General features: G+C 45.4%; 1 protein-coding gene across 7 annotated transcripts in view; it reads right to left on the bottom strand.

Moving 5' to 3' along the window:
• The window catches only part of Ntrk3 (neurotrophic receptor tyrosine kinase 3), a 372,623-nt gene that overhangs the window by 127,645 nt on the left and 218,551 nt on the right, over window positions 1–26,427 (bottom strand). For all 7 annotated transcript variants that reach the window (XM_026388161.2, XM_026388162.2, XM_026388164.2 and 4 more), the window contains one exon: window positions 24,111–24,299. In XM_026388161.2, coding sequence (XP_026243946.2) covers window positions 24,111–24,299 — 189 coding nt within the window. The remainder of the gene's footprint in view (window positions 1–24,110; window positions 24,300–26,427) is intronic.

Genomic DNA, 26,427 nt, shown 5'->3' with positions numbered 1-26,427 from the left:
CACACACAAACCAGCTGTGTTTCTTAGGTTGCCCACTTGATCTCTATACCTCAATGACCTTGTCTTTAAAATGTCCCTTGATGCTGCATCACCAGGAGGCCTTTGTTACCAGGCAAGGGTCTCTTTTTGACAGCAGCTTCTCAGAATTGTATACAGACGACTTGTCAAGGAATGATCTAGAAGATGACTTAGTGACGTAGATTTCTAGAGAAAGAGAGATCCAAGGGAAGCAAAACATGTTCATGTAAGGGAAGTGTCCTCTGGAAAAAAAGATGCTAAAATTAACTTGAGTTGGGCATATGCAGGAGAAGGAAAAGGGTGAATCTTGAGAGTGAGAGGGGAAATAAAAATACTTTCAGAACCTGAGCGAAGAAGAAAGATGGTTCTGGGAGAAGTTTCATGTGCAGGTGCTCAGGATTTAAGGGACAGGAAGATAGGGCACCTGGTTCTAATTCTGTCAAGTCATTGGATCTCTTGGGACAAGTGTTTTAACCACTCAGAGCTTTAGATTTCTCATTTGCAAAGCAATGGACTGGATAAAATTAGTAGTGGTTAAACTTGTTGGTACATTTGAACCCTATAAGAGGCTGGTAGCCCTCACACTCAGACCAGAAAAAACCAGTACCTCTAAGGTGAAGTCTAGGATAGAGTGGGTTCTGAAAACTCCCAGGTGATTTCAAAGCAGATGTCTGAAGGCACATTCGGAATCCATAGAACTAGGTGACCTTTAAATGCTTTGCATTTTAAAAACTATGACTCCAGCAAGAGCATCTGTTTCCCAGGCTCAATCCCCGTCTCCCAGTCCACAAGGTTCTTGTTGGTGGCAGAGCTACAGTGAGGAGTAGGCAACACAGTCCCAGCAAGTGCTCATATTAAACAGATGCTATAATCCCCTTGATCCATGCTCCATTATTCATAAAGTCATATCAATTACTGAAATATTATCTTGACCACGACCAGGAAATGGAATAACAAGATCCACCTCCATGGGCATCACCTCCCATCACTATCCCTGCTAGAAGATTCCCTTTCCATTAGCAGCAGCTCATATGTCCCAGACTCCCCAGACCAGCCCACTCCTGAGCCAGAGAAGAAAGAAAATAAGATTGAAGGAGAGGAATATCAACTCTCAGATAAAGAAGGACAGATTTGTGGTTTTGTTTTCTAGCTGCCTTGCAGGGCCCTATTGATGGGACAGAAGAGGTTAGTTGAGTGGGAAGAGAGTGGTCACTATTCACTTATTATTGAGGCTTCTAGCTGAAGAGGTCTGGAAAAACCTCAGTGACACATTCAAGGACTTTAATTCTCCACTTGGTTAAAAATTCGAGGATAATTTTGATGATAGCCATGATGATGATAACATTAGCTAACATTCAATTGGTGCAGCTATTACTACATGTGAAGTACTTTGCTTACATCTTCTATATTACTTGATTTTTAAAAAAGAGAGTCATAAACTACAATGACAATAAAAGCCAGGTGAGGAAAGCAATGTAAATGAGTGGGAGGAGTCAGGCTTAAGATAATAAAAAGTAAATGGGGCTTCAGCAAAAGGGAGGAAGCACGCTCTGTCCAAGGAGGGCTCTCCCTCTAGGTTCTAGTTGACAGTTGCTACGTATCAGTGCAAACCACTGTAGCCAGTTCCTTCTGTTTCAAAAGAAACTAGAAATGTCAAGCTTTTATGTGACTGTTCCCAAGTTTTACTCATTAGCAAGCAATTAAACAAAGATTGAAAATGCTTTACATAGGCCAATCGGTACACCACTGTGGGCTGCACATGACCCAGAGCCACTGGTTTGCAACCTCTACCTTATGGTAACCCTGCAAGATGCTATTTTGCAGATGAGAAGCTAAATGGCTCACTTAAAGAATCACAGTTTATAAGTTATGGAGCTGGGGTTGGAACTAAAGTCTAGAATTTTCTACAAGGACATGCGACTCCCATCCACAGGGCTATATGTGGCACTTCCGCTCCTCAGATTCATGCAGGAAAGAAAACATCATAGGATGCTTTTTCTCCGAAACATAATCATGGACTCCTTTGTCCTAAGATTCACCAAACCTATCCAAACGAAAATACAGGATGCAGAAAGTAGGTAAAATCTTCCAAATGATCAGGCATGGGACTTGCCCCAAATTTCCTTCAAATCTAGAAGGCAAAGGCTACGTAATCCTCTTGTCCATTTCTTCTGGTCTCTGGCCTGTTCCTCATAACCAGTTCCCTTTTCATCCTGGTAATCTGGGGATCACCTTCACCATCTGGCCCACATGTCCTCACTACACCTCATAGCCCTCTCTAACGTCCCATTCCCCTTGTTTCTCTGTTTCTTCCTAATAGGCAGTCCAAGTCCAGGACTCTGCTCTGGAACTTTCAATCTCCTCCAAACTTTCTCAATCTATATCAATCCATTATCAAGGCTCTAACCACCACCTCAATACTGATTTACAATATGAATATCTTGGGAAAATGAGGACAGTTTATGTTAAATAAATTGGTAGTTCTTTTTACAATTGGTAGTAGTTTCTACTGGTGAAAAAGACAAGGATGAGAAAAATAAAACTATATTTGCACTGAGAACAATGGTGCATGCCTGTAATCCCAGAAGCTTGGGAGGCTAAGGCAGGAGGATTGCAAGTTCAAGGTATCTCATCAACTTAGTGAGACCCCGCCTCAAACTAAAATTATATATAAAGGGCTGGGGATGTCATTCGGTGGTAATGTAATCCAAGCATCATTGGATTCAATCCTCAGTATCAAAAAAAATTAGTTAACTACGGAAACTATATTTGCTTTTGTAAATGACAAATAAGATAATATTGAACATATTCATATATTACTAATAGATTTGAAATCTATGAGCAATATCATAAATCTATTCAGGAAGGGGAATTATTTTTAAGAATACACATTATATTTTTATCTACCTCAGGTCCAATAACAGACCTTAAAAATGTAAGAGCAAAGTGTACTATTACCTCCAGTGCTGTGGGATTTACACACACCCACATCCACACTCACACACATAAAATATCAAAGAATTGTTATACAGGGAATAACCTGGGAAACCAACAGGTCTAAGTGTGCCACACACAGACACATCTCAATGTTCCCACATCACTCGCCTGATAGCACACCATGGGGTAATAGCAGTTACCCGGATCTGGCTTGCAGAATTTGCAGTTCAGATCTTGCCATCAAACAAAAGTCACACTTATACTATTCATGAAAGAAAAAAAGTCACCTTTTTTGGAAAAGGTTCTTCTTTTGGTTCTTTTCTAATCCACGATTGTTGGGAAATATTCCTGTTCTCCAACATTGGCTTCAACAGTTTGGGACAAACAAGCACGGTCCACAGGTCACTGTAACTGTATTCACACCCCAGAAGCCACTTCCACACCTTTACTTAGGCTGTCCCCTCTGCCTGCCCTCCCTCTTGCCTCTTGCTGCCTATAATTACTGCTCATCAGTAAGCATTCACCAACAGAAAGCTCAGTCTCCGGCTTGCTTTAAAAAAAAATCAAACAGTTTAGCAGGGAACATATTAAAATGTGGCTCTATTCATAAGTCTATCAAGGACTTGCAAAATATGCATATTTCATATTGAACAGGAAGAGGTTAGATATATCTAAATTCAATATATTAAGGGACATTTGCTGTATTTGTATATTTTCAGAACATTTAGAAATCATAATGAAATTCTCACTAATCTGATATTTTCTAGCGAAATCCACTCCTTGACCTTGGCAATGAGGTGACGGGCTGGGACTGGGTCGTAGTTAATGGTTAAGGCTGTGCAGCAACCATAACTGAAGGTACACATACCCAGCAGCATGCACAATCACCAGCCACCGAACCACAGCAGCAGAGCATGGCAGTGGCTTCTACATGGGACACATTTTCCCGGACAGGTTACTTGATGGAAGGGAAAGTGACTTACAAATGATGGCAAAGCAAATCTGCATAGTCAGATACCCCTGGGATAATCTGGTGGGGCAGAAGTATTTTCCTGACATTTGTAAATTCCTTCTTCACTGTAACTAAGGCAAACTGCACTAATACTACTAATAGCTAGAAGTTAGCAATTGCTTCCTAGATGTAGGCAGCTGTTCCAAGCCCCTTCCATACGTTCCTTCATTTAACACTCAGAGAGACCTGAAGAGGCTCACAGAGACTTGGAGAGAAGCAGCAAATCTAGACTCCAATGTTCAAGTCCACAGAGCCCAACTTTATCCTGCCACCCCTACATCACCCACAAACCCCAGAAAATGGAATCTTGATGGAATGGGATATTCTAATGCTGCCATTTTGACAGAAGTAGCAGTTTTGACATAGGGAAGCATATTAACACACCTAAAATGCAAATCTTTTCACAACTGTCCTTATTATTCTAAAGTAATAGGAAACACTGACATTCTTACCCCACTCCTGACCCCTCCCTCTTGCTCACATCCCATTTCTCACCCTCACACAATACTCTGACTCCAAACTTTGGCAATATTCCTTATTTGGAGGGAACCAGAAACAGCACGGATGTCACAGGTGAGGTGAGAATAAGAGGTGAGAATGAAGATTTGGGCCATTTGCTTAGATTATCATTACCAAGAAAAAAAAGGTGTTTTTACAAATTCATATCAAAATAACCACATTAGGAAGACCAAATTTTTACTTATTTGTGACCCCAGCATACATTACAGCATCTAGAACTTAGCAGATGCTCAATATTTTAAAAATGCTGTCAATAATTATACTGAACACCTCTTAATTTCAACAATATTCTGAATCAAAGATATATATTTAAAAAAACAGCACCAATATCTTCCACGGTGCTTCTCACACTTTGATGTAAATCAGGATCACCCAGGGGCTTGTCAAATTCCTGAGACCCACACCCAGAGTTTCAGATTTGGGGGGTCAGAGTGAATTCCAGGAATTTGTACTTCTAACAAGTTCCCACATGGTATTGCTGCTGGTGGTCTGGGGGCTACACTTTGAGAACCCTCAACTTAATTCCTCGGTCAATAGCTGAAACTGCATAGATGAGACACTTTAAAATCACTCACAGCCTCTTCCTTCAGGTCAGAGCATAACCAGGTGGGATGAGACCGGGGTGCCTTTCCTAGCACAGGGCTCTCCGCGCAGTGGGCCATCAGCCAGGGCTGGCTGATGAAATGCCTGAGGGTGAAAAACTACACACTTGGGGATGCTCTACCAACCAATTTTTCGCAGAAACAATGAAAGGCAAGAGGAGTCCCAATGTGCTGTTTGTCAACTGCAAGTCATGTGAAGTCATGAAGTAGAAATGAATTCCCTTTGTAATCTGACTGCAGCAACAAGAAAGCTGCATGAGACTCAAACAGATGCTTAGCCCTAAGTTTGCTTCTTTCTAATACCATTAGGAACTCAGATGCTCTACTAAAAGATCCATCGAGCCCAAATTACATTTCAGATCATGTGTGAAGACTCCTGTGGCGGTAACTGGCTACAGAAAGCCAGAGGAAACATTAAAATAGTAACACTACCTTCCCAGGAACCCAGAGGGCCAGAGTGCCTGAGCCCCTTGAAAGTTTACTAAAATAACAAAGAATCACTCCAAAGAGAAACAGTGATATTTTGAGGTTCTTAAAATTCGTAGAAGCATCAGAACAAACTGTACTTGATAAGGATGCCTTCTGGGTTCAACTGCAGAATTCCCCAAAGACGCTAAAAACAATTTCTGCAGCAATTACAGGAGCACCTGAGACAGACTGTTCACCTTTGTCAGACATTCCTTATTAAATGGCCCAGACAAAATCAGCTTCTTTGGGGGAAATGAAAAGATTGCATTTCCACTTACAGGTTCGGAAGAAGTGAGAAACATTACGAGACAATAGCCATCAGCCTCGTCCCTTTCCTTCCTCCAAATACTTACGTGGCTCAAAGTCACTGTATGTGTTTGGCCCTAATTCTTCTCATCTATAGAATGAAGACATCAGTCTCCATGGGTCTTGTAGGTCTTGTTCAAACTAAAACAAAACACACCACATACACACACACACACACACACACACACACACACACACACTTCTAGATTCCATAAGGAAGTTAAGAGAGAATTAAAGAGCAGAAAAGGAAAAATTTTGCTTTCCACTAAGTCTTATTGCTAGAATAATTTTGGGTCCAAGATTGGAAGGCAAAAATACAAGCGGGGATCATTACAAAACCAAGCCCAGGAAAGACTTCCTCTTGGGTTGCTACTTTCCAACAGAGCAGAAAACACAGGCTCTTCAAATATTTGAAAAACACATGCTTCCGGGATCCTGCATCACTCTCCTGCAACATGGGAGCGGGTTCCTTGTTGGAATGAGGTCTCTGTTCCTCCTCCTTACGAGCTCAGAGAGTTTCTTGCTTTTTTCTTTCTTTTTTTTTTTTTTCCAAAAGCAAAACTCAGGGGTCTATCTATGTTTAGAACTGTGCACGACAAATCAAGAAATAAATTCCTAAGTGGAAGGATAGAAATGCAAGTCTCAAGATCCAGGCAAACTTCCATTTTTATAAGCCTGGGAAGACAATATAAATAAATCAGAAGGAGCGGAACCTGCTGGCAGTGATCATTGAGTGTCTCTCATTTTCTAAATACCGTTGCTTGTGCTGAAAGGTATATTCAGTGAAGGTTTCATCTCTCTCCTTTCTGGAACAGGGGTTTTCCATATCTGCTTGAAACTGTCCCTAAATTCAGAAAGAATGGCCTACTTCATTTGACCTTTTTTATTAGAATACTGATGGCTTCTTTACCTCTCAACTCATTTATTTCTGAGAAACATTAACAGCCCCAACTGTAGTAAACAGGGACTTGACTTAATTAAGTGCAAATCCTATGAAGAAATTCATAATTACTATTCAAGAAGCTGTACTATTTCATGTACTCCCTCTGCCCCAGGAGTTCTTCTGGGGTCAGCCCTGACCTCCAACCCTGTCGTCCAAAGCCTTGCCCCCTCTCTGTCCGGCTACTGACAGGGCCTTTTCCAATTCTGCCTGTCCAAATTCTCCACTGCTCTCTAGTGCAAACACTCCCTCCCTCATTCAAGCCTCTGCCCTTCTAATTTAAACAAGCCAGCTCTCTCTAAGCACACTTGGTCCTTCAGTCACAGGTCTCTGCATTATGCTTATATCACCGGGAACTATTTATGGGTCCATCTCCCCAGCTGGGGTGTATGGACTCCACCATGCAGGGACAAGCCCACTCTGTGTATCTCTCTCAGCAACCAACTCTGCATCATAGTGGTTGCTCCATAATGAGAAGCTCTGTGTAAAAATCATCCTTTGTACTCATTCTTCTCCCACACTGTGTTTACTTTGAAGCTGGCATTATAACAGAGGACAAAGAGTGCATCTTGGTGCACCTCTGCAATGGCACTAATGTGAATACCACCCAGCTATGCACATGCAATCACTATAAAGTATCTTCCCCAAGCTGCATGCAGTGGCGCACACCTATAATCCCAGGGACTTGGGAGGATGAGGCAGGAGAACCCCAAGTTGGAGGCCAGCCTCTTCAACTTAACAAGATCTCATCTCAAAATAAAAAAATCAAAAAGCTTGGGACTGTGGCTCAGTCACAAAGCACCCCGGGGTTCAACCCCCCAGTACCAAAAGTAAAATGAAATCAAAATAAAACAGTTGCATCATTTTTAATGACATGAGATAAAGGCCTATGATATGCTTGTTACAAAATGATAAATTCAGACTATAAAAGTGTAGTCAGAATATGGTCTCATTTTTGCTCATTGTTCATGAGTGTTTTGATGTAAGCATGGCTGTGTGTATTATTTGCTTGCAAGTATACCTATCTATGTAAGGTGAAAAGACTGGAAGACAATACAACAAAATGCTCATAGCATTCATCTCTGGGTGATATTTGGTATGATTCTTATTCTCTTCTTTTTACCTTTCTGTACTTCCCCAAAAATATTTACAAAGAGCATGTATTACTTTGGAAGCACAGACAAATGTTAGCTCTTGATTGTTTGTGTATGTGTTTTCTTAAGAGTCATCAAGAGGCAAACCAAAGTTGTGAGTCCCAGATCACCATGGACAAAGGGCAAAGTACTAAATACTTAATCCCAGCAGCAAACACTTGGGGAGACTCATGAGGGATCCCTAAAGGTGCCTGGCTTGGATATGTGGGGACAAGCCCTGCATAGTTCTGCTAAGGACCAGGAATGTAAATTTGCCCTGTGAACTCTTCCTAAGAAGAAACCTTCTGAGGAATGTTTTCCTGGACCACAGGAGCTGGAGCTATTTGGGTCACTTTGCTGAAACCAAGAGGAAAGAATGAGCTTAGCTCCTGTTTCAGAAAGAGGCCATGCTCCCTGGCAGCCCCTTCTCCAGCTGGGCACAGCAGGGCACGCCCCCTCCCAGGGGCCTCTCTTTCAATGCCTCTCGCCATTCACATTCCAACAATGTAAAATGACGGATACTTTTAATACAAGAGACCTGTCATTTATTTATTAGCTGGGGACAGGCTCTGCAGCCGGGAAGGATGCATTATAAATCAACTCCTTTCTCAGCCATTAAAAATTAATACAGTTCATAATGTAGAACGTCAGTAATTTCTTTATTAGAGCAGAGTGTAATTTTTTTTTCCCTTTTCTTCCAGGTTTTGTTTTTACTTCCCCCCTTCCTGGAGAAGACTGTTCTCTCTAATGACTGGCTGGGTATAAAGTACCCCAGGGAAGTGGGGAGATAGCCTTTCAGACAGAGGGTAAAATAGAAGAGTAGAAGATATGAAAAAAAAAAAAAGAGCTGGCTGATTTCCCCTTAGCAATATGGTACCACTGTACCTCCCCTTTTGCCTCCTGGAGGCTCACTTACAACACCCCTCATTTGTTTCTGATGCACCCTGTATTTAAGGTCTCTGCTAGATTAGAGAAAAAGATATGGCGGACATTTTTAGGTGTGTTGAAAGGTCTCTGTGTATTATCTGCTGATGGCCCCCCTCACAGAGTGGCTCTCCATAACTTTTCTTCTGTCTCTGAATTAACCAGGAGAAACATGGGCTGGAGCCCAGCCCCAGACCAGGAGTGGTGCATACAGCTCCCACTTAGACCTGGGGATGCAGGGATGCAGCAGACGAGGTGGTGCCCCTGTATGCCACAGGCTGCTGAGCTGGGCCTCCTGGGAAGGCTTCTGTTTGTTTTTCCCCAAGTGGCTCCTCTAAGAAAAATGACAGCTTAGAATAGGGAAGAGAGCAACTCTGTCCCACCTTAAAATATTGAGGTATCTCTGTCCCACCTTAAAATATTGAGGGGATTACAGTGGTTGGTTCCACCAAGTGAACCTTCCCAAGAGATGTGTGTGAAGGGGAGAGGACCCTTACACACACACCCCCGCCACCTGGCTTGGGGTGGGGGTCTTGTGCAGGTGAACATCATGGCCCAGGCACAAGGCACCGAAGTTAATCTGTCGAATCAGACATGACTTGAGTTAAAGCTCCTAAGTAACAAATCCCCACAAATCCCCAAGCACATATTTAAAATCTATTTTCAGAATTACACTGAGCATAATTCAACCAATCAATGAGCCATTAGGAGTTTAGTCCCAACACTTCTTCATTACCAGTGGCATCAGGGCTGCCCAGCTCAGCAGGACCGAGCACCAGGAGGTGGTGGATCACCAGCAATTCCTGGTCTGGGGACAGAAGCTAATGCCATTCCTGGGAAGGGTCTGTCCATAATCTGGGTGACACATTAAGCTATGTAACCACCAGATCAGGGGGAAAGGAGACTTGGCCAAGAGAGAGGACAAGCTGGCTCTAAGGACTTTGGTTCTTCTTCCAGGTGGCTCCTGCACCTCCTCCGGTGCTTGTCTCTAGTGGGACCTTACTTCTGGGAGACCTGATTTCTGGGCCTCTGAAACACTAATTGACCTCCTGGGCTGGGAGTGAGGAGGAGGTTGGCTCCATGGGAGTCACAGAGGTGCTGGAGAGGGACCACCTTCTGCTGCTTTCCTGAAGGGTCATCTGAGCTAGCGTCTGTCAGAAATCTCCAGAGATCTTCCTTGGTGTCCCATGGGAGCACAAGTGAAGCAGAGGTTGGAGAACAGTGAGTGGGTAGCTGGAGCCACTAGAAGAGATTTTTTCTTATAAGCTCCTGAGTCTGCAAACTGGCTCTGCCTTTCACCAGCAAGTGTCCTTGAGCAAGTCCCTCAACTTTTCCAAGTTCTTAGAGAACTCCTCATCTGCAAAGTGGAGACCATGACACTTACATTACAGGATGATTTAAGGGGACAGAGAAAGATGACATAAGAAGAGAGGGTGGTGAGCTCCGTTGTATCCTAGTTTGGTCATTTCCTAGCTGGGAGACTCCAGCATGCCTGAATCATTCCTGCTGCCTCAGTTCCTCACCTATGGAATGGGGAAAGCAGTAGTATCTGCCGCAGGTGATTTTTGTGAGGATTAACCAATTTATTAATTTCTTAAACTCTCTCAGCACATATTGTTAATGTACTTTAAGTTCAGAGTCTGGCCCTCCATAGGTATTCAATAAAAGAAGGTATTTTTCCTCTTCTTTTCACTAATCCCCTTCTGACCCTGTCTTCACCCATCCACTCCTATTCTCACCCACTGTCCAGGAATTACACCCAAGGATAACAAAGCTGCCCCCAGGAACTCGCCTGGCTTACTCGACCAGCTAACCTGATCCAACAGGAACAAATGCACAGATTTTTCTTCACCTGGGCACAGGAGCATAGCCCTGAAATATGCCACAATTCACCAGACCAGACTAGGGATGACCACCACTGCATATCACCAGCTTGCTCTAAGAGGAGACACGCAAGGAGTAAAATCTACATGGGATCCATGTTCTCATCTTTCTTCCACCATTATACCCAAGAGGCTCCTGCTCACTCCTAGATACAAGGGCAATGGTATTTGTAAGGCAGGAAGTTGGGTGAGTGTATAGAGAACTGGAGTGGCAGGCACTGCCACCTCCAGCAGCTGTTTCCCCTTTCTTGCTATCAGAACCCTGATTCTGTGGGTTCACTACCCTCCTCATAGCCATATGCCCCAGGGAAAATGAGTTTCATATGAGGTTCCAGGAGAGACTCTTGGGAAGTCAAAAGTGCTTATAGTAATTCCATTCTCCTTAGGAGTGTCTGGTTTAGGAACAAACATATAATGTAATTCCAGCCAATAAGACAAGAGAGAAAGATTGCTGGGGGCAACCAACAAAAAGACACAACACTGTGCTGCCCTTGGTCTGTGTATCTGTTTGCAATGTTTGGAGCTTCTGCAACCATCTTGTAATCAGGTGGTGAGTTAGCCTGGTGGCAAAGCAAAACAAAGAAAAATAGAGGCAAGACAATCCCAAGAAAGCAGAGCTAGAGTTCTGGAGTACCCTACAATGAGCTCCTCAATGTGTCTAATTTGTGTGATTATCAATTTTTTTTTCTTATTTAAGCCCAGTGGATCAGGATTGTCTGATATTTTCAGACAAGGGCTCAGAGGCAGAGAGTTTGCCTAGCGTGCTCAAGGTTCTAGGTTAAATCTGCAGCACAGGAAAAAAAAAAAACCCTCAAAATCATTTAATCCTTTCAGACAAAAGGATCTCAACTGATATAATCAGTGTCCAACACATGAGACATGCACAGATACAAACAAGACTCTGATACACGGGAGAAGGGCATGGAAGCCCTAACTATAGAGGAACACGTACAGGCACACACCTAGGAAAATCACTGTACTGCGCCTTGGCAGGTGTATGGGTGAGCAGGGGAGATTGGTTTCAAAAAAATAAATTTGGCTGCCAAAGGGGGATGGTAAAACAAAGAATCAAACAAAGAAATCCTCCACGGATCTCTCTCCCACCCTGTAGTTGAGCCCCCAGCTTTTCGGTTTCATTAACCCAAAAGGAAATTGGCCTGGGCCCTCTGCTCATCTGCATCGATCATTTCCTGACAACCAACATATTACAGTCCCTATTCCTAAGAATATCTTTGTGGCTGTGGGTCTGGGTGATAAAATGCTATTGCTTAGGGTTGTGGGAAAAGAAGTCGCTGGAGGGAAGAATTCTTATCTTTTCAGAAATAACTCTAAGCTTTGTATCATACTTTTTTTGGGTACCATCAAACTGATCTTCCCCAGTAGCATGTTTACAAAAGTCGGAACGATAGTTGTAAAAATATTGTCAAGCAAGAATAATCGAATATGTAAAATGTACACAAGTCGAACAGAGTCTTTTCAAATGCTCATACCAGTTGCTCTCAAAAGCTACCGGCCAAGGGGAGGAGAAGGGGCTTGGGAGCAGGAAAGATGGTGGAATGAGATGGACATCATTACCCTACGTACATGTATGACTGTATGTATGGTGTGACGCAACAGCATGGACAACCACAGAAACGTAAAGTTGTGCTGCAATTGTGTACAATGAATCAAAATGCATTCTGCTGTCATATATACCTAATTAGAATAAATAAATTATTTTTAAAAAACTACTGGCCATGGTGACTACCTTTTCTTACCTCAAATCTACAGAGGGCAGATGCCCAAAGTCATGGGCTGGCTGGCCTGGCAGGAGGGACAAGTCTCTAGGATCACCCACGCTCATGTCATTTTCTGTACTAATGGATCTATGCAAATTTTGTATCTGTGCACATTTTGTGTAGTAAAGATCTGCTGTAACCAAGTGTTTGGTTCACACTCTCAGCTGCTAGACCCTGTCCTGGCCCAGCCCAGTCCATGCCAATAACACCACGTTCTCTTAAAATAAAGACATGCATTGACCTTCCACAGAATGGTTTGGAGACTGTGACTTTGGGAAGGCAGGTGCATCCTGGGTGTGCTGGGTGTGTACTCCCCTGTAAGAGCGGCTCCCTGAGATTCCAATCCGCTTAGAAATGAGGCATGCAGTAAAAATCTGGCTATGATCAGCATCTCCGGATCTAGGGGTTTAGAAGTGTTAGGAGCACCTGCAAGAGCTTCTAGGCAGAAAGCAACATGCAAAGACCCCTGATACACTTGAACAAAGGGCACTTGGTGCTCTGCCAGAAATCCTGAAGAATGCCACACCCCAACCCTGGGTGTTCCCATGGAATGCAGCCACTTCCTGTCCCTCCTAGAGGCTTGGGAATACATGTAACAGTGCCTGTGCCAAAGGGGGTCTGGCCCCATCTGGGCACCATCAGAGTGAGCCACCCCATCTGCTGTGGAGATGACAACAGAACCCTGAACCCCAGGACGGCCCAAGATGTGATCCACCAAACATCCACCTCCACAGAGATGCTCACGGGTGAGCCTCAAAATCAGGTGGCGCGAGGCATTTGGGAAATGCTGTAGATCCAAGGTCCCCGCTGGGAAACCAGGATGGCTTTAGCACTCAAGGCTTGCAGAATTCCCACAGTCAGAAATGTACTTAATCCAGTTTTCCCAAACTTATTGACCATGGAATATTTGAGGGAGTGAGGGAAGAAATGCCTATTAACACTCCTTAATGCACAGTTTGGGAAACACTGAACTAGAGGCAGCAGGAGGAGAAGACTGAAGGACATCTGGACTCTTGGCTTCTTGGCCAAGAGAAGGGCAGAGCTCTGGTGTTCAGCCGTCGGCCATTAGGAATAGGGTACAAGGGGAAGGAGAAGCTCCCGGCCTCCTGGGCATATCTGCCTCCTCCCTCCCAAGGGGAGAATGACTCATGTTCAGGAGACAGAGATGATGACTGTTTTCTCTTGGACAAGGACTTCTGGAAAGAGAATACTAACAGGGGCCACCACTAGTGACAGGAGCCCCCTGCTGTCCTTAAGTTAAGGCAGGATCTCTTTCCCTTTTCCTGCTTCTTAACCTCTGCCCCTAAAGTAGGAATTTCAGTCTCCTTGGAGACACGGGAAGTCACCCCCAATGTCCTGTCCTCAGTCCCTATTCCTGGCTCCTCCCTAGGAGAAGAGAGTCATTACCAGAAGGTAAGACAGACAGAGCTCTCCATCTGCCATCACAGTTCTTTTCTGGGTAGGATTCAGCAAGAATCAGGAGACTCCCTGTGGGTGGTCTTCCTGGGGGCTTCTAAACTCTGACTCACAAAACAGGAGGCAGGAACCTCTGTGGCAACTGGATGGAAGCACACCTGCTCAGAAGACCAGCATCGGGTCTGTGTGTCCTAAGTTCAAGGCTTGGGAAGGGCTTAACCCATTCTGGCTTCAAGTCTAAGCAACCTTCTTCAGCCCAGCAAATAAAGACCATCTTTTGATTCCTATTTGCCCCCTGTATATGTCTCGGTTCAGAATTCTCACCCCTGGAAACTCCAACGCAGACTGGATGCCCGAATCCAAGCGAGGGAGAAAAGAGTAAACGTATCTCCAGGAAACCTTGAGCTGGAGAGGATCTCAGGAGGAGAGTTTATCTTCTCACTCCTTGAAAATAAGACCGAGGCCAAACATGCCAGGAAGACGAGGAGTTCTTTTGCTTCTAGGGCTCTGGGCAGCAAGCAGAGGACCTACTTCATCTCCCTCTCGCTTCCCCCTCCTGGGCGCAGCTTCTGCAGGGCTCACGTTCCACCACGAGGTGACATTGCTCCAGCCTGGCTGGGGGTTCTTATCATTCTTCACCTTCGACCACGAAGCACATGCTTATCCCCCAAGTACTTTTTTTAGCCAATTACTGTGTATTTACAGTGAGCATAATTATACCTAATTACTTAATTAGCATGACTGCATGCAGCTACTAACTTTGAGTATGTGATTATAGCAGTGAAGCACAGAACAGATGAGGTCATGGTAATCAACAGGAAAGCAGGTTGCATTGGCCTCGGGGAGATGGACATGAGCCTGTCCCCTTGAACATGCTGGTTACAGCACTAAAGTGCATCTCGGGAATGCTGAGGGTTTTCAGATAATTCAGGGGAAACAGCATTGTTTGATTTTTTTTTTTCCTTCCTAGAATGGGAAACAATGTCAAAGTGCCATGCTTGGATTGTACCAACATTTGGGGCATTCAGAAGTCCGTGTCCAGCAGATGTCCATCTCTCGGGGCTGAGACTCTCAAAATAAGCTTGTGAGCATTTTTTAGCTCAAGCCTGTGGGCTGGAGGCTTCCTCCCTCAGCTCCTAAGATATCCCTTGCTGGCAACATCCAGATTTTTCCAGAAACAGAGAAAATTGGTAATATGTTCAGAGCAATCCTTCCCTTCAGAGACCTTGGGCTTACCAAAACTGGCATTATAGGAGTCTCAGGAATCTGCTACTTATCCTAATTGGATCTTAGAAAAAGGATCAAAGAAAAGTCAGAGGGGACAATCCTAACTTATATACTGTGAAACCTGTGCCAAGAAAGCTGGGCCTAGAGATACCCAACTGGTAAAAGACACTGAAGCTAGATGGCATGGTTATCTCCACCTAGATCCAGCCTAGGCCTCCCCTGAAGGGGACTGTCAAGGTCCAGCCAGCAGAATAAAAGAGGAGCCTGCCGGAGTCCACCACTTCCACATGGGTCCTATTTCTCTCCCACATCACATCTAGCCAATGCTGCCTCCTACACTGACCGTGGGGAGCAAAGGGCCGCTCCCAGTATGCCAGACTTCTTTTCTCGGCTGTACACCCCAAGAAGCTCCAGACCAGCCCTGTGACCGGACCACTTCTCGCCAACAGGCAAGTCCACCTGGAAACTGTGCTGGAGAAAAACCGAGGAAGGCTTACTTTGCAACAGTGGCAGCTGTTGCTGTTGCCTCTGCTACTGATTCCAGGAGAGGCCCACGCCTCCCAGACAAAGGAGCCCATTTTCCATATTTCATCTGCAAGCCTATTATGCTGAGCTAAGTGGCTGGGAATAAACACCCATCATTACCCTGCACTAAGCAATGTTTGTTAGTATAGAAGGTGACAGAAATCTATATCATGCCGATGCACTATTAATACTGCATTACACACACAGGCTCTGTGCTCCCCTTCGCAGCTGGATAACCAGCCTCGGCAGTTCCTCTTCCAGAAAAGGCAAGTTCCGTGACTAATTGGCCCAAAAGAGGAGGAGGAGACCAGCCACTCACTCACCACGGATCCCAGCTGGAAAGAGAAGGTCCACAGGCCTCGTATCTCTGGGTCTAGTTATCTATATGGAAGTTCTCGCCTCATGGGTTGATAGGTTGGGGTGGGAGCATGTGGCAAACAGTTGCCCCAAAGAAAGAGAGTGAGGGGCAGTGTAGCTGATCAGGTGCAAGGAAAAATCAGTTTCCTGCTCTAGCCCTAGGACCTGGCACTTATAAGGGTCCTGAGGGTGTTTGTTGACTGATTAAAGAAATGAAGGACAAAAGAGAATTGGAGGGAACAAAGAGAGATGGGGTTTTGACAGACTCATGAGAGTGACGGGCTAGGAAGACCCCAGGATGGATTTACCAGGTGAGCCGCAGAGGCTCTGTGATGGATCTAGGGAAACAAGATGAAAGGGTCACCAACAAGGAGGGGCCAAAGGTTGAAAGCACAAATGTCCTTCAAAGTGTAGAGACTCCTGAAGAAAAACGGACTCAACATGGAAGTCAGCTTGCAAATGACACTGGGGAAAGAGAAGGCATCAGCAGGACTTCAGGTCAAAGCAAAGAGGAACAGGGTCCAGGTGCCTGAAAACGTAAGGGCTACTGCAGGCTCGAGGTTGGCACCATGGAGAATCACTCCAATGAGCTGTGTTTTAAAGGTGTTGAAGATATGGACACACTGGTCAGTAAATCAAAGTGCCAGTTGTGTCATGAACATGACTACTGGTCTTTGGCCAGTGACAGAGTTTCTTCACTATTAATCTATGTGCATATCCAATAAGAATTACTTAACTATCAGTTTCTGGGATTGTTAAGAGCCGAGAAAGAAAAAAAAAAAAAAGAAAGATTTCTGTAGTCACACATAACACACTTGAGAAAGTACACCAAGAAGGGGGCGTGGACCCACAAGGGCCAGGAGATCGCAGGACAGGAGCTGAGCAGTGGAGGCCAGTCTAAGATGGAATGGAAAGGGTCTGCCTTGGTACAGGCACATATTCTTAACAGAGGATCCAGTAATCCACGTACCCAGGTATTTATGCAGTGAGATGAAAACTATGTCCACACAAAACCTGTACGTGGGTCTTTAGCAGCTGTATTCATAATTGCCCCAAGTAGGAGGCAACCAAGCTGTCTGTCATGGGTTGAGTTGTGTCCTTTTCAAAAAATGATGTTGAAGCCTGAATTCTCAGTGCCTTAGAATACCAACTTAATTGGAAACAGGGTCACCGCAGGTGTAACTAGTAGAATCAAGAGGCGGTCAGACTGGAGTAGGCTGGGCTCCCTAATCCCAAATGCCTGGTGTTCTTCTGAGAAGACAGACATGTGGAGACAAGATCAGAGTGATGCAGCTGCAATGCAAGGACACAAAGATGGCTGGCCACACCAGGAAGATGCAAGAAAGGATTCTCCCTAGAGCCTTCAGAGGAACATGACTCTGTTGACACCCTGATTTCAGACGTAGAGCCCCTTCAGGGGAAGCATAGCCTGGATCTGGGTGAAGGTAACGATGACATTTAGCTTTAGTGTCTTTTACCAGCTGGATATCTCCAGGCCCAGCTTTCTTGGCAGAGTTTCACAGAGTTCCTACAGCTGCCCGGTCTAGGGTCCTTTGTTATAGCAGCTGTAGGAAACTAATATCACATCCCTTGGTAGGAGAAGGGATAACAAGCTATGGCACACCATTCAGTGGAGAATCACTCAGTAGTAAAAAGACATAGGCTGTCAAAGCTGTGAAAAGAAATGGAACACCCTTAAGTGCCTATTGCTCAACGAAAGAAGCCAATCTGAAAAGAGTACCTACTGCATGATTCCAACTACATGCCACGTGGGAAAATACGTCATAAATTGTGAAGACAGAAGATCATGGTGAACAGTTATGGGTGGTTTGTGAAAAGGTGGAATGCAGGGGATTTCTGTCCAGAGCAGTGACTGTTCTATGCAGTACAATATTGTGGATTCATGCCATTACAAACCAAGCAACACAGACAGCCAACCCTACAGTAAACTCTGGGCTCTTGTTAACAAGAGTATTTCCGTAATAGTTTGCCAGTTATAACTAATGTAACACACTAATCAAGATTTTAATAACAGAGAGAACTGTGGTAACAAGTGGCAACAGAAGTGGAGCATAAGGGGACTCTACTTTGAGCTCAGTTTATCTGTAAACATAAACTTGTTGTAAGATAAAATATGACCTAAACACCAGGACCAGTATTGCCTTAACTTAAGGGCATGGATTTGTTGGAGAATTCAGGCAATATAAGTGCCAACAGCCAGACCAAGGATGACCCAGCCATGAGACTATAGGATCATCAGTCAATCTTGAACACATTATGCAGAAGCCACCCTTACCCTGGAAATGAGGAAAAGTCAGTCTCCATAACACACACACACATACACACACACACACACACACACACACACACACGTGCATTCTTATTCCTCAACAGGCTACCTCCCCGAGTTCAAGAGGTGTATGAGGGAATGTGCAGAGGCTCTGAAATTCTAGGCAATGTGATTTAATGGGGAAAGAATAGATGCTGGGGTCAGCAGGTCTGGGTTTCTCTCTCAAACTCTATCTTTATGGCTATATGATCTGGAACCAGTCACTGAAGTCCACTGAGCTTCAGTTTCTTTATCTATAAAATGGGGGTAATAGGCGCTCCCTCAGAGAGTCAGTTAAAGATCATATAAGATAAGAAACATGAAATGCTAGTGCAATGCTTGGTTAAGGGAGGCAATCTTTCCTTCTCTGTCTATCTCTAGAAAGCCTGGGACATGGAGCCATCTGTGTTAGTCAGCTTGCAATCACTACTGCAAAGACCTGAGATAATCAATTTATGAAAAGAGTTACTCAGACTCACAGTTTGAGAAGATCTAGTTCATGATCAGGCAAAACCCACTGCCTGAATTTTGACCTCTGATGGGGTGCTGGATAGCATCAATGGTAAACCCATGGTGGGATTAAACCCTCACCTTATGGTCAGGGAGCAAAAGAGAACAAAGAAGGGACCAGGGTCCCACAACCCCCTTCAAGGGCATGTCCCCAATGACCTGATGCCCTTCCGCTAGGCCCCACCTCTTAGAGCTTCTACCACCTGGTGATCAAGCCTCAAACCCAGGGGACTGTAGGGAACATTCAAGGATTCAGACATCATCTGACCCCGTTAGTTAGCCTCTTCTTTAATCCCAATCCCATGCTGTATTTTCTGTAGAAACAGAAAATAAAGAATTATGATACATAATGGCCACTTCTAGGAATAAATACCAAATCAGATTTGGGTAATAGGACACACATATTTGAGAACTGGCAGAGTGACCTAGGATCTGGTTAAAAGTCACTCCTGACTATACATGGCACTGACTGTAAGCCATGGGTTACAAAGAAGGCAGGAAAAGGCATGTGGGGATGGGCTAGGAAGGATCCCAAGAGGCTGGAAATGAGGCAGGTTTTAAAGGATGAATAGGGTGTAGAAAGGAAGAAACGGGAGTGGGGATGTGGTGTGGAAGACAGGATGTCATTTGAAAGCAGAGATCACACTATGATAGTAGCTGGGGGTGTGGGATGGGGATCTGGGAAGAGGCAGCAGTGGACAGTTGAAAGATAAATGCACAAGACCTTGAGAAGGGCTCCAAGGGTGCAAGGGGGTACTGTCCCCATTTTGAGGAGCAGTCTGTTGGCTACGAGGGTCCTTGTTCCCCATTGTTTTCAGAGCCCAGAAGAAGATCCAATACGAACACTCAACATGGATTGAATAGATGAAAGAAGAAAAGTCAAGGGCTGGGGTTGTGGCTCAGCGGCAGAGCGCTCACCTAGCACGTGCGAGGCCCTGGGTTCGATTCTCAGCACCACAAAAATAAATAAATAAAATAAAGGTATTGTGCCCAACTACAAATAAAAAATAAATGTTTTTAAAAATATGAAAGAAAGAAAAGTCAGCACAGCCTAAGTGACCCAAATGCTACCAAGGATGAAAACCTCAAAGGAACATGGTCCAGTTCTGCAAAGAGAGCAACACGGAGAGTGGAAGGCTTCCGAGGGAGCAGAACTAGGGGTGGAGCTGCAGGTCAGGGAGCCTCAGAGGTTTACAGTGAGCAGAAGGAGCCAACAGACCCAACCTCAGGGGGAGGGAAGAAAAGAAGTGGGAGGACCAGGATGGGAGCTGACCCTTTGAAAGTGGAGGTACAGTGAACAAAGGTAGATGTCCTCACCTGAAGACAGAAGAAAGGAGGGAGGGAAGGGAGACACGGGTTACCTCCCCTCGACGGCCTCAACTTTCTCAATCAAGAGAATGGGTACCTAGGGACAGCCTTTTAGAAATCCAAGACACCCTCCAACCACCCTATGGGGAAGAACAAAAGCACAATTTCTAAGATGGCAGCCAGCCTTATAGCCACGAACAACTGTTCTGCAGCCCAGAACTGTCACCAGGCTGACCAAGGCAACCAAGGGAACAGACCTTCTCCCTTCTCCCCAGTGGTCCATCTGGACAGGTTCCTCAGTGTGTCATTCTGTAGGACTCAGCCCAAAGACCAGGACCCTCAGCTGGGCGGGAAGGAAGGCTGTGTCTATTCCCTGATGCATTTGAGAACCAGGAGGCTTTACATAAATAATGAGGGTGGCCTTATTTGGTTTATACGTGGGCACACATAGTCAAGTAGGTGCATCTTCATTCTAAATTCCTGGAAAGGCTGAACAATTTCAGAATAAAGACAATGATGCCGAATGCAGAGCCATTGTTGGGAACACAGGTGGGGGACGCAAGCATCTGATAAAGGATTGTACCAGGTGATCTCCAAACATCCTTACAGCCTGACATGTAATGGCAAGCGTCATGGACCCAGATGGAAGATAGATAGAAAGTGAGGAGCATGAAGAGGACCCGCCTCCTAATCACAGCTCACCATTCATGATAAACACACAAGTGCAGACAGAAAGCTGCTTTGTGCACAATCCAGAACTGAGGAGACGGGAGAAACGAAGCCTGAAGTCAGTGAGCACCAAGTTCCCACAGTTCCTCCCCATACTATGCATTTTACAAGGGGACTAGGTAAGGGACTCAGATCAGGGGAGCCCAGGGATCCACAATGTGAGCATTTTCCTCTTAATACTTCAAGTCTTGCCATCCTCCCAAGGAGTGACCCCAGCTTTGTCTGCACCACTGCAGACATTCCCTGCTCATTTTATGTGCCAGGGCACATGTGGCTTTAATTATTGATGGCAGTGTCTCATCACACACAGGGATGTGTCTCAGAGTCAGTTCCCTCAATCGGTGAAGCCTCGATAATCAGAGTCCAGCTGCAACTGAGCCAGTGAATCTCCGCTGAGGGCTGGCCAGGGCGCTCCCTGTCCCCGTCTGCGTAAGTCACCGTGGATTAGCAGAGGGAGGATTGGCCACACACATTTACAACGCTCCTGCACAGTGTTCATCATGCCCCACGTGCTATGTGAAAAACAATTAGAGCCGTCCGCTGTCCACTGATAGGGCGAGATGCATCGCTGCCCTCAAAAGGTACTTCCTTCATCGCAGAAGGCTTTGACACTCTGGAGTCATCGCAAGACGCTGTCTGCTCCCCCCATCTTTCAAATCTCCATCAATAAACCTGCTTCTCCTGCATTTTCACTGACCTCTTCCTGCTTACACAGAAGGATGTCCAGATCCCTCCAAAGGCCACTGTGAAGCACACACCCAGAGAGCTCTAGGCAGAAGGCTCTTCCAGGTTTTCCTGGTACTGTGGCTCCTTGGCTAAGTACTGTGTCCTGACATCAAAGGACTCTCACCAGATCCCATGGCTCTCTCCATGGCTCCCAAGTTCCCACAGACAATAACTCTGATGGTCTAAAATGTGCCAGATTCCTCCCATCCGGAAATGTTGCCAATAACCTGAACTCAGGAGCTGCGGTGAGCAGAGATGGCGCTGTGATCGTATTCTGAACTGGAAACCCAGAGGTCCCACTAATGGGAATGCGGGTGATCCTCATTATTCACAGATTCTGTGCTTACAAATTCCTCTGCTCTTGAAAGTTTATTTGCAATCCTAAAACCAGTATTTGAGGTGCTTTCACGTGGGTCATGCCCAAAGTGGCGAAAAATTTTGAGTTATGCTCTGGGCACATTTCCAGCTGAGGCTGACCAAGGCCACATTCTGCCTTCCTTCTAAAAAAATATGTATTTATATTGGCAAATAAAAATTATACATAGTTATCACTTATGACACATTGTTTTGAAATTCTTATTTCAGTTTTCATGCTATAAACAAGTATCTTTTTTGTGGTCTCTTCCAGGCCACATTTTTTTGTTTGTTTGTTAATTTTGTTCTTTAAGATGGCTGCCAAGCATGGCTCTATACTGTCTTGTATTCCTAAACACAGGACGAGTCTCACGGAGGAATAGGTAAGTTTTGAACAGTCATGAGTTATGAGCTGTTGGCCATTGAGTTCAATGTTAACGAGTCCACAAAGCATCTTAAATAAGGCCTCTTTAAACGGAAACACACATACAACACACTACAGCTGATAAAACGTGACCAGAGGCTCACAGGATCCTCATACTGCATCTCCCCTAGGAAAAATGGTTCAGTGTTCTCTGATTCACTGTTTGCAGTGACTTTACAGAAAAGAACTACCTCAAATAATGAGAATCAACTATATATACTCAACAGAGCAACAGCTAAGTCTCTGTTCAAATATCAGTAGCATCCTAGAAAACTCAGTATCTGCCCTAGGAGGAGCTAGGACCACGCTACCATCATAGGATGGCCACTCCCGGGCCAGGCCAGGAATAAGTCTGATCTGAGACAAGAGCTTTAGCCAAAGGAACCATTCTTTGCACTGTTTCCCACTGCTTATCTGAAACATAGGTATCTTTCTTCCTTGCTTAACCCAGACACCAGCTATCCTTCCTCCGACACCGACAGGGAGCCTTTGATAAACTCTGAGGCAGACTGTGGAGGATACTCAATGTTGGGAGGCAAATGATGACCTTATGTTGACTCAAGCCTAGTCTCTCCCACGGTGGAGACCCTCTTACGAAAAATCAGAGCTAGAGAAATGGAAGCGAAGGCTGATGAGGTTTCCAAATGTCCGGGCTGGTACAGGGAAGACCCAGCAGGAGCAGCAAGGGCCCTGTGAGTTCAGAGTGTGGCCCAGATGCAGAGAGCTCAGCCCACAGGATGAGCAAAAGCAGAATTCACCTCTTCCTAGGCCTACCCTGGGACTGACTGACAAGAGAGCTCACTGCAGGCAGCCTGGGGCGGGAACCAGGATCTCACAGCCTCCTAGACCTTCCGAATTCCTGTCCACAAGGTAAGGCCTAAACCTAGCTCATCACTTGGGTCCCTTCCCGCTCTCACGTAGTCACTGGTGTCTGTGCTGTCCAGGGGCCTCTGCCTGCTCTCTTGAAGCAGTGGATTGTTTCCGGGGACAGGAGCAGTGGAAGGGAAGGGGTGTGCATTGGTGTTGCTGGAGCCAGGTTGGACGTGGAGACCCAGCAAAGGGAACACTGCTGGGCAGAGGGATAAGACACTGCAGCTCTAAGGGGTGAAGGGGAACCTAGCAGGGCTGAGGAGAAATGTAAAGAAAGGGGCTGGAATGAACAGGAGGTCAGAGATGAGGAGGAAGCGGGTGGCCTAAGTCCTCTGGTCTGCAATGGGGAGGTGAGGGTTGCTGTGCTCCAGTTCTCAGAGAGTGAGCATTGGGAGCACTGGAGGGGCAGCTAGGTACTCACCGCCCTTCATTCCCTTCCCCTCTAGGGGAGGCCCAGGTGGAGGCCCTAATGACCTCGGGGGCTGTTATGTGGACAGTCAGGTTTTGTGCTCTAATGATACAAGCCAGGTCTACAGAGGAGACCAGCCTTATTTGTGTCTGCGCCTTACTGGGAACACCTCTCCCTAGTCAGGTGAAGAAAAGTGGGAACCAGATTCAGCCCGACAGCCCTCCCTTCCCCAGGGAATCTGCCCAATGGCTATCTTTCAAGTTTTGAGACAAATAGGGAGGGTCTGTTTGGGGGACATTGGCAGGTGGCAGGTCATCCCAGAAGGTTCCAGAACCCAAGCTACATGGTCTGTTGCCACACCACCCTTCCCACCCAAGAAGGGACAGAATTCTATTTCAGTACTTACACGTGTCTGGCTTGTGGCAGTTATGTCCCTGACGGAAGTACTGAGGATTCTCGATGACTGGAATGCGGGTCATGCCGATGACAACCGTGTCGGGCCCGGCGTCCAGCGATGAGGGTGTGGTGATGCCATGGTTGATGTGGTGCAATGGGCTGGCGGAGTCCTCTTCACCACTGATGACAGCCACAGGACCTGCACACACCACAAGAGACATGGGAGCCTGGTGAGTTCACACCCAGTCCTTCTTAGCCATGCCCACCAAGCCCTCAGTATTTCTCCCACTACAGTCTCCGAAAGAGCAAAGTTCTTTAGGAGAGTACACTTCCTCCGAATGTGCTGAATTCTGAATTGAGAGAATCCTACCCAAATTCTCTTAGGAATTAGCCATCCATTAGCCATGGAAATAGCTGTAAAATAAAAGTATATCAAAATGACTGTGATAGAAATTATCTTCACTTCTTCCCAAATCCAAATTAGTTCAAAATAATACAAGTTTAAAATCAGCTTCTTTACTTATTTAGCAATAACAGGATTTAAAAAAAAAAAATGATGTAGCAGTAGTTTGTACCCTGCCCCTCCTTTACTTGGGAGCTTTAGAAACTAACAACACTGGGTTCCACCCCAAAAAGATGTGATTCAATTGGTCTGGGGATGCCATCTGGCATCAAGATTGCAAAAGCGCTCCAGGTAAGTCCCAAGCACAGCAAGGATTGAGAACCTCTGATTAAGGGGTGCAATCCCAGAGGAGTGGAACGGGTCTCCCCATTCTCTGCCACAACCCTCCCTCATTCACAGGTAGAGACCAGTATAGACCTGGGTCTAACCTGAGTCAGGTTTCACTCATGACAGTCACAAGGCTCCACTGCTATTAGCCTCCTGGTGGCTGGCTCAGCTATCCCTCTCTTAACAGATTCACACTGTCCCAATGGCTTCAAAGAACATCCTGTGCATCCCCACCCATCCTAGCTCTGCCATTTTGTAGCCCAAAGAAGAAACCCAGTGAATGAGGTTCACTTACAAGCGCAAGTTGACAAAGATAATTAACACTGCAGTCGTAGCAGAACAATGATTCTTTTTTGCGGTGTGATTTTCCCATACATACAAATAAAACTCCTGTAAAGGGAATTAGCTGTGACTGTTTGTGGCTTCATACGACTGGCGTTTTAAATGGCTGCTCTGCTAGATGCCGGGTCCCTAGACAAAGTGCCTGCTGTGATTTGGTTTTGCGGCTTGAACAATATTTCCACTGCAGAAATCCATTACATCTTACTGAAGTTTATGGAGAGAATATTTCCCATCAAACAGCGAGGTGAAGCGCCAATGAGGCAGAACTAAATGGAAGACTGGTAAATGCAAACCGAGACCCTGAATTCCACTCCGTCAGCACAGACAGGCTTATTCCCATCCATGACAAATGGCCGACCGTGTTGGGAGACCATGTGAAAAAGTAGCAATGAGACCATGTGAAAAAGTGGCTGCCCACTCATCTCGATAACCACTCGCCTCGAGAAAAGAAGCCAGTGCCTGAAAGCACCGGGGAAACTTTGCGGAAAAACTTCACAGTGACTTCCAGTGAGAGAGGGGAAAACTAAGCACTGGTCCTCGCCATTAAAATACAAAGGAATAAAATAAATATTTGTTCACAAAGAGAAAGAGGAAGAGAGGAGACAAGGTGAAAGGAAATATGATAGATCACAACTGCAGAAGATGCAAAGTCAAAGGACAGGGACTTAGAGAAAGGTACCACTCATGGAACTACAGGGGCAAACCTGATAGGAAGTCACTTGTGCTGGGCAGGCTCTGTTCTTAAAGGGATAGGAAAGTCAAGAAGGCTGGAATTCATTCCTAAAGGAACTGAATCCACCATCGTGATGGTGGAATGTGATGGTCATCATTATCCAAAGTACCCTGTATGAAGACACGAATTGGTGTGAATATACTTCATGTACAACCAGAGATGTGTAGTAAGAATTGTTATGCATTCTGCTGTCATATATTTTTAAAAATCAATAAAAAAAGAGAAACTGAATCCAGAAAATGCAGGGAGAGCTCAGATGAACCATGAAGTGAGCCTCTATCTTCCTGCTCCCAGAACAACAGAAACCATGTTCAGCCCAGCCTACCAACCCCAATCTCAACTGCAGGAGAGAGAGTAGAGATTCCTTCTCTAGAGAAAGTCACAAGGAAGATCCCCACAGCCAGATGCAATGGTGTACACCTATAATCCCAGCAACTCTGGAGCCTGAGGCAGGAGGATTGAAAGTTTAAGGCCAGCCTCAGCAACTTAAGGAGGCCCTAAGCAAGACACCCTGTCCCGAAA

The sequence above is a fragment of the Urocitellus parryii genome, chromosome 6, assembly GCF_045843805.1.
Source record: "Urocitellus parryii isolate mUroPar1 chromosome 6, mUroPar1.hap1, whole genome shotgun sequence".
Classification (NCBI taxonomy): Eukaryota; Metazoa; Chordata; class Mammalia; order Rodentia; family Sciuridae; genus Urocitellus; species Urocitellus parryii.
The sequence above is the reverse complement of the archived record's forward strand: the minus strand, read 5'-3'. Positions and strand labels throughout refer to the sequence as shown.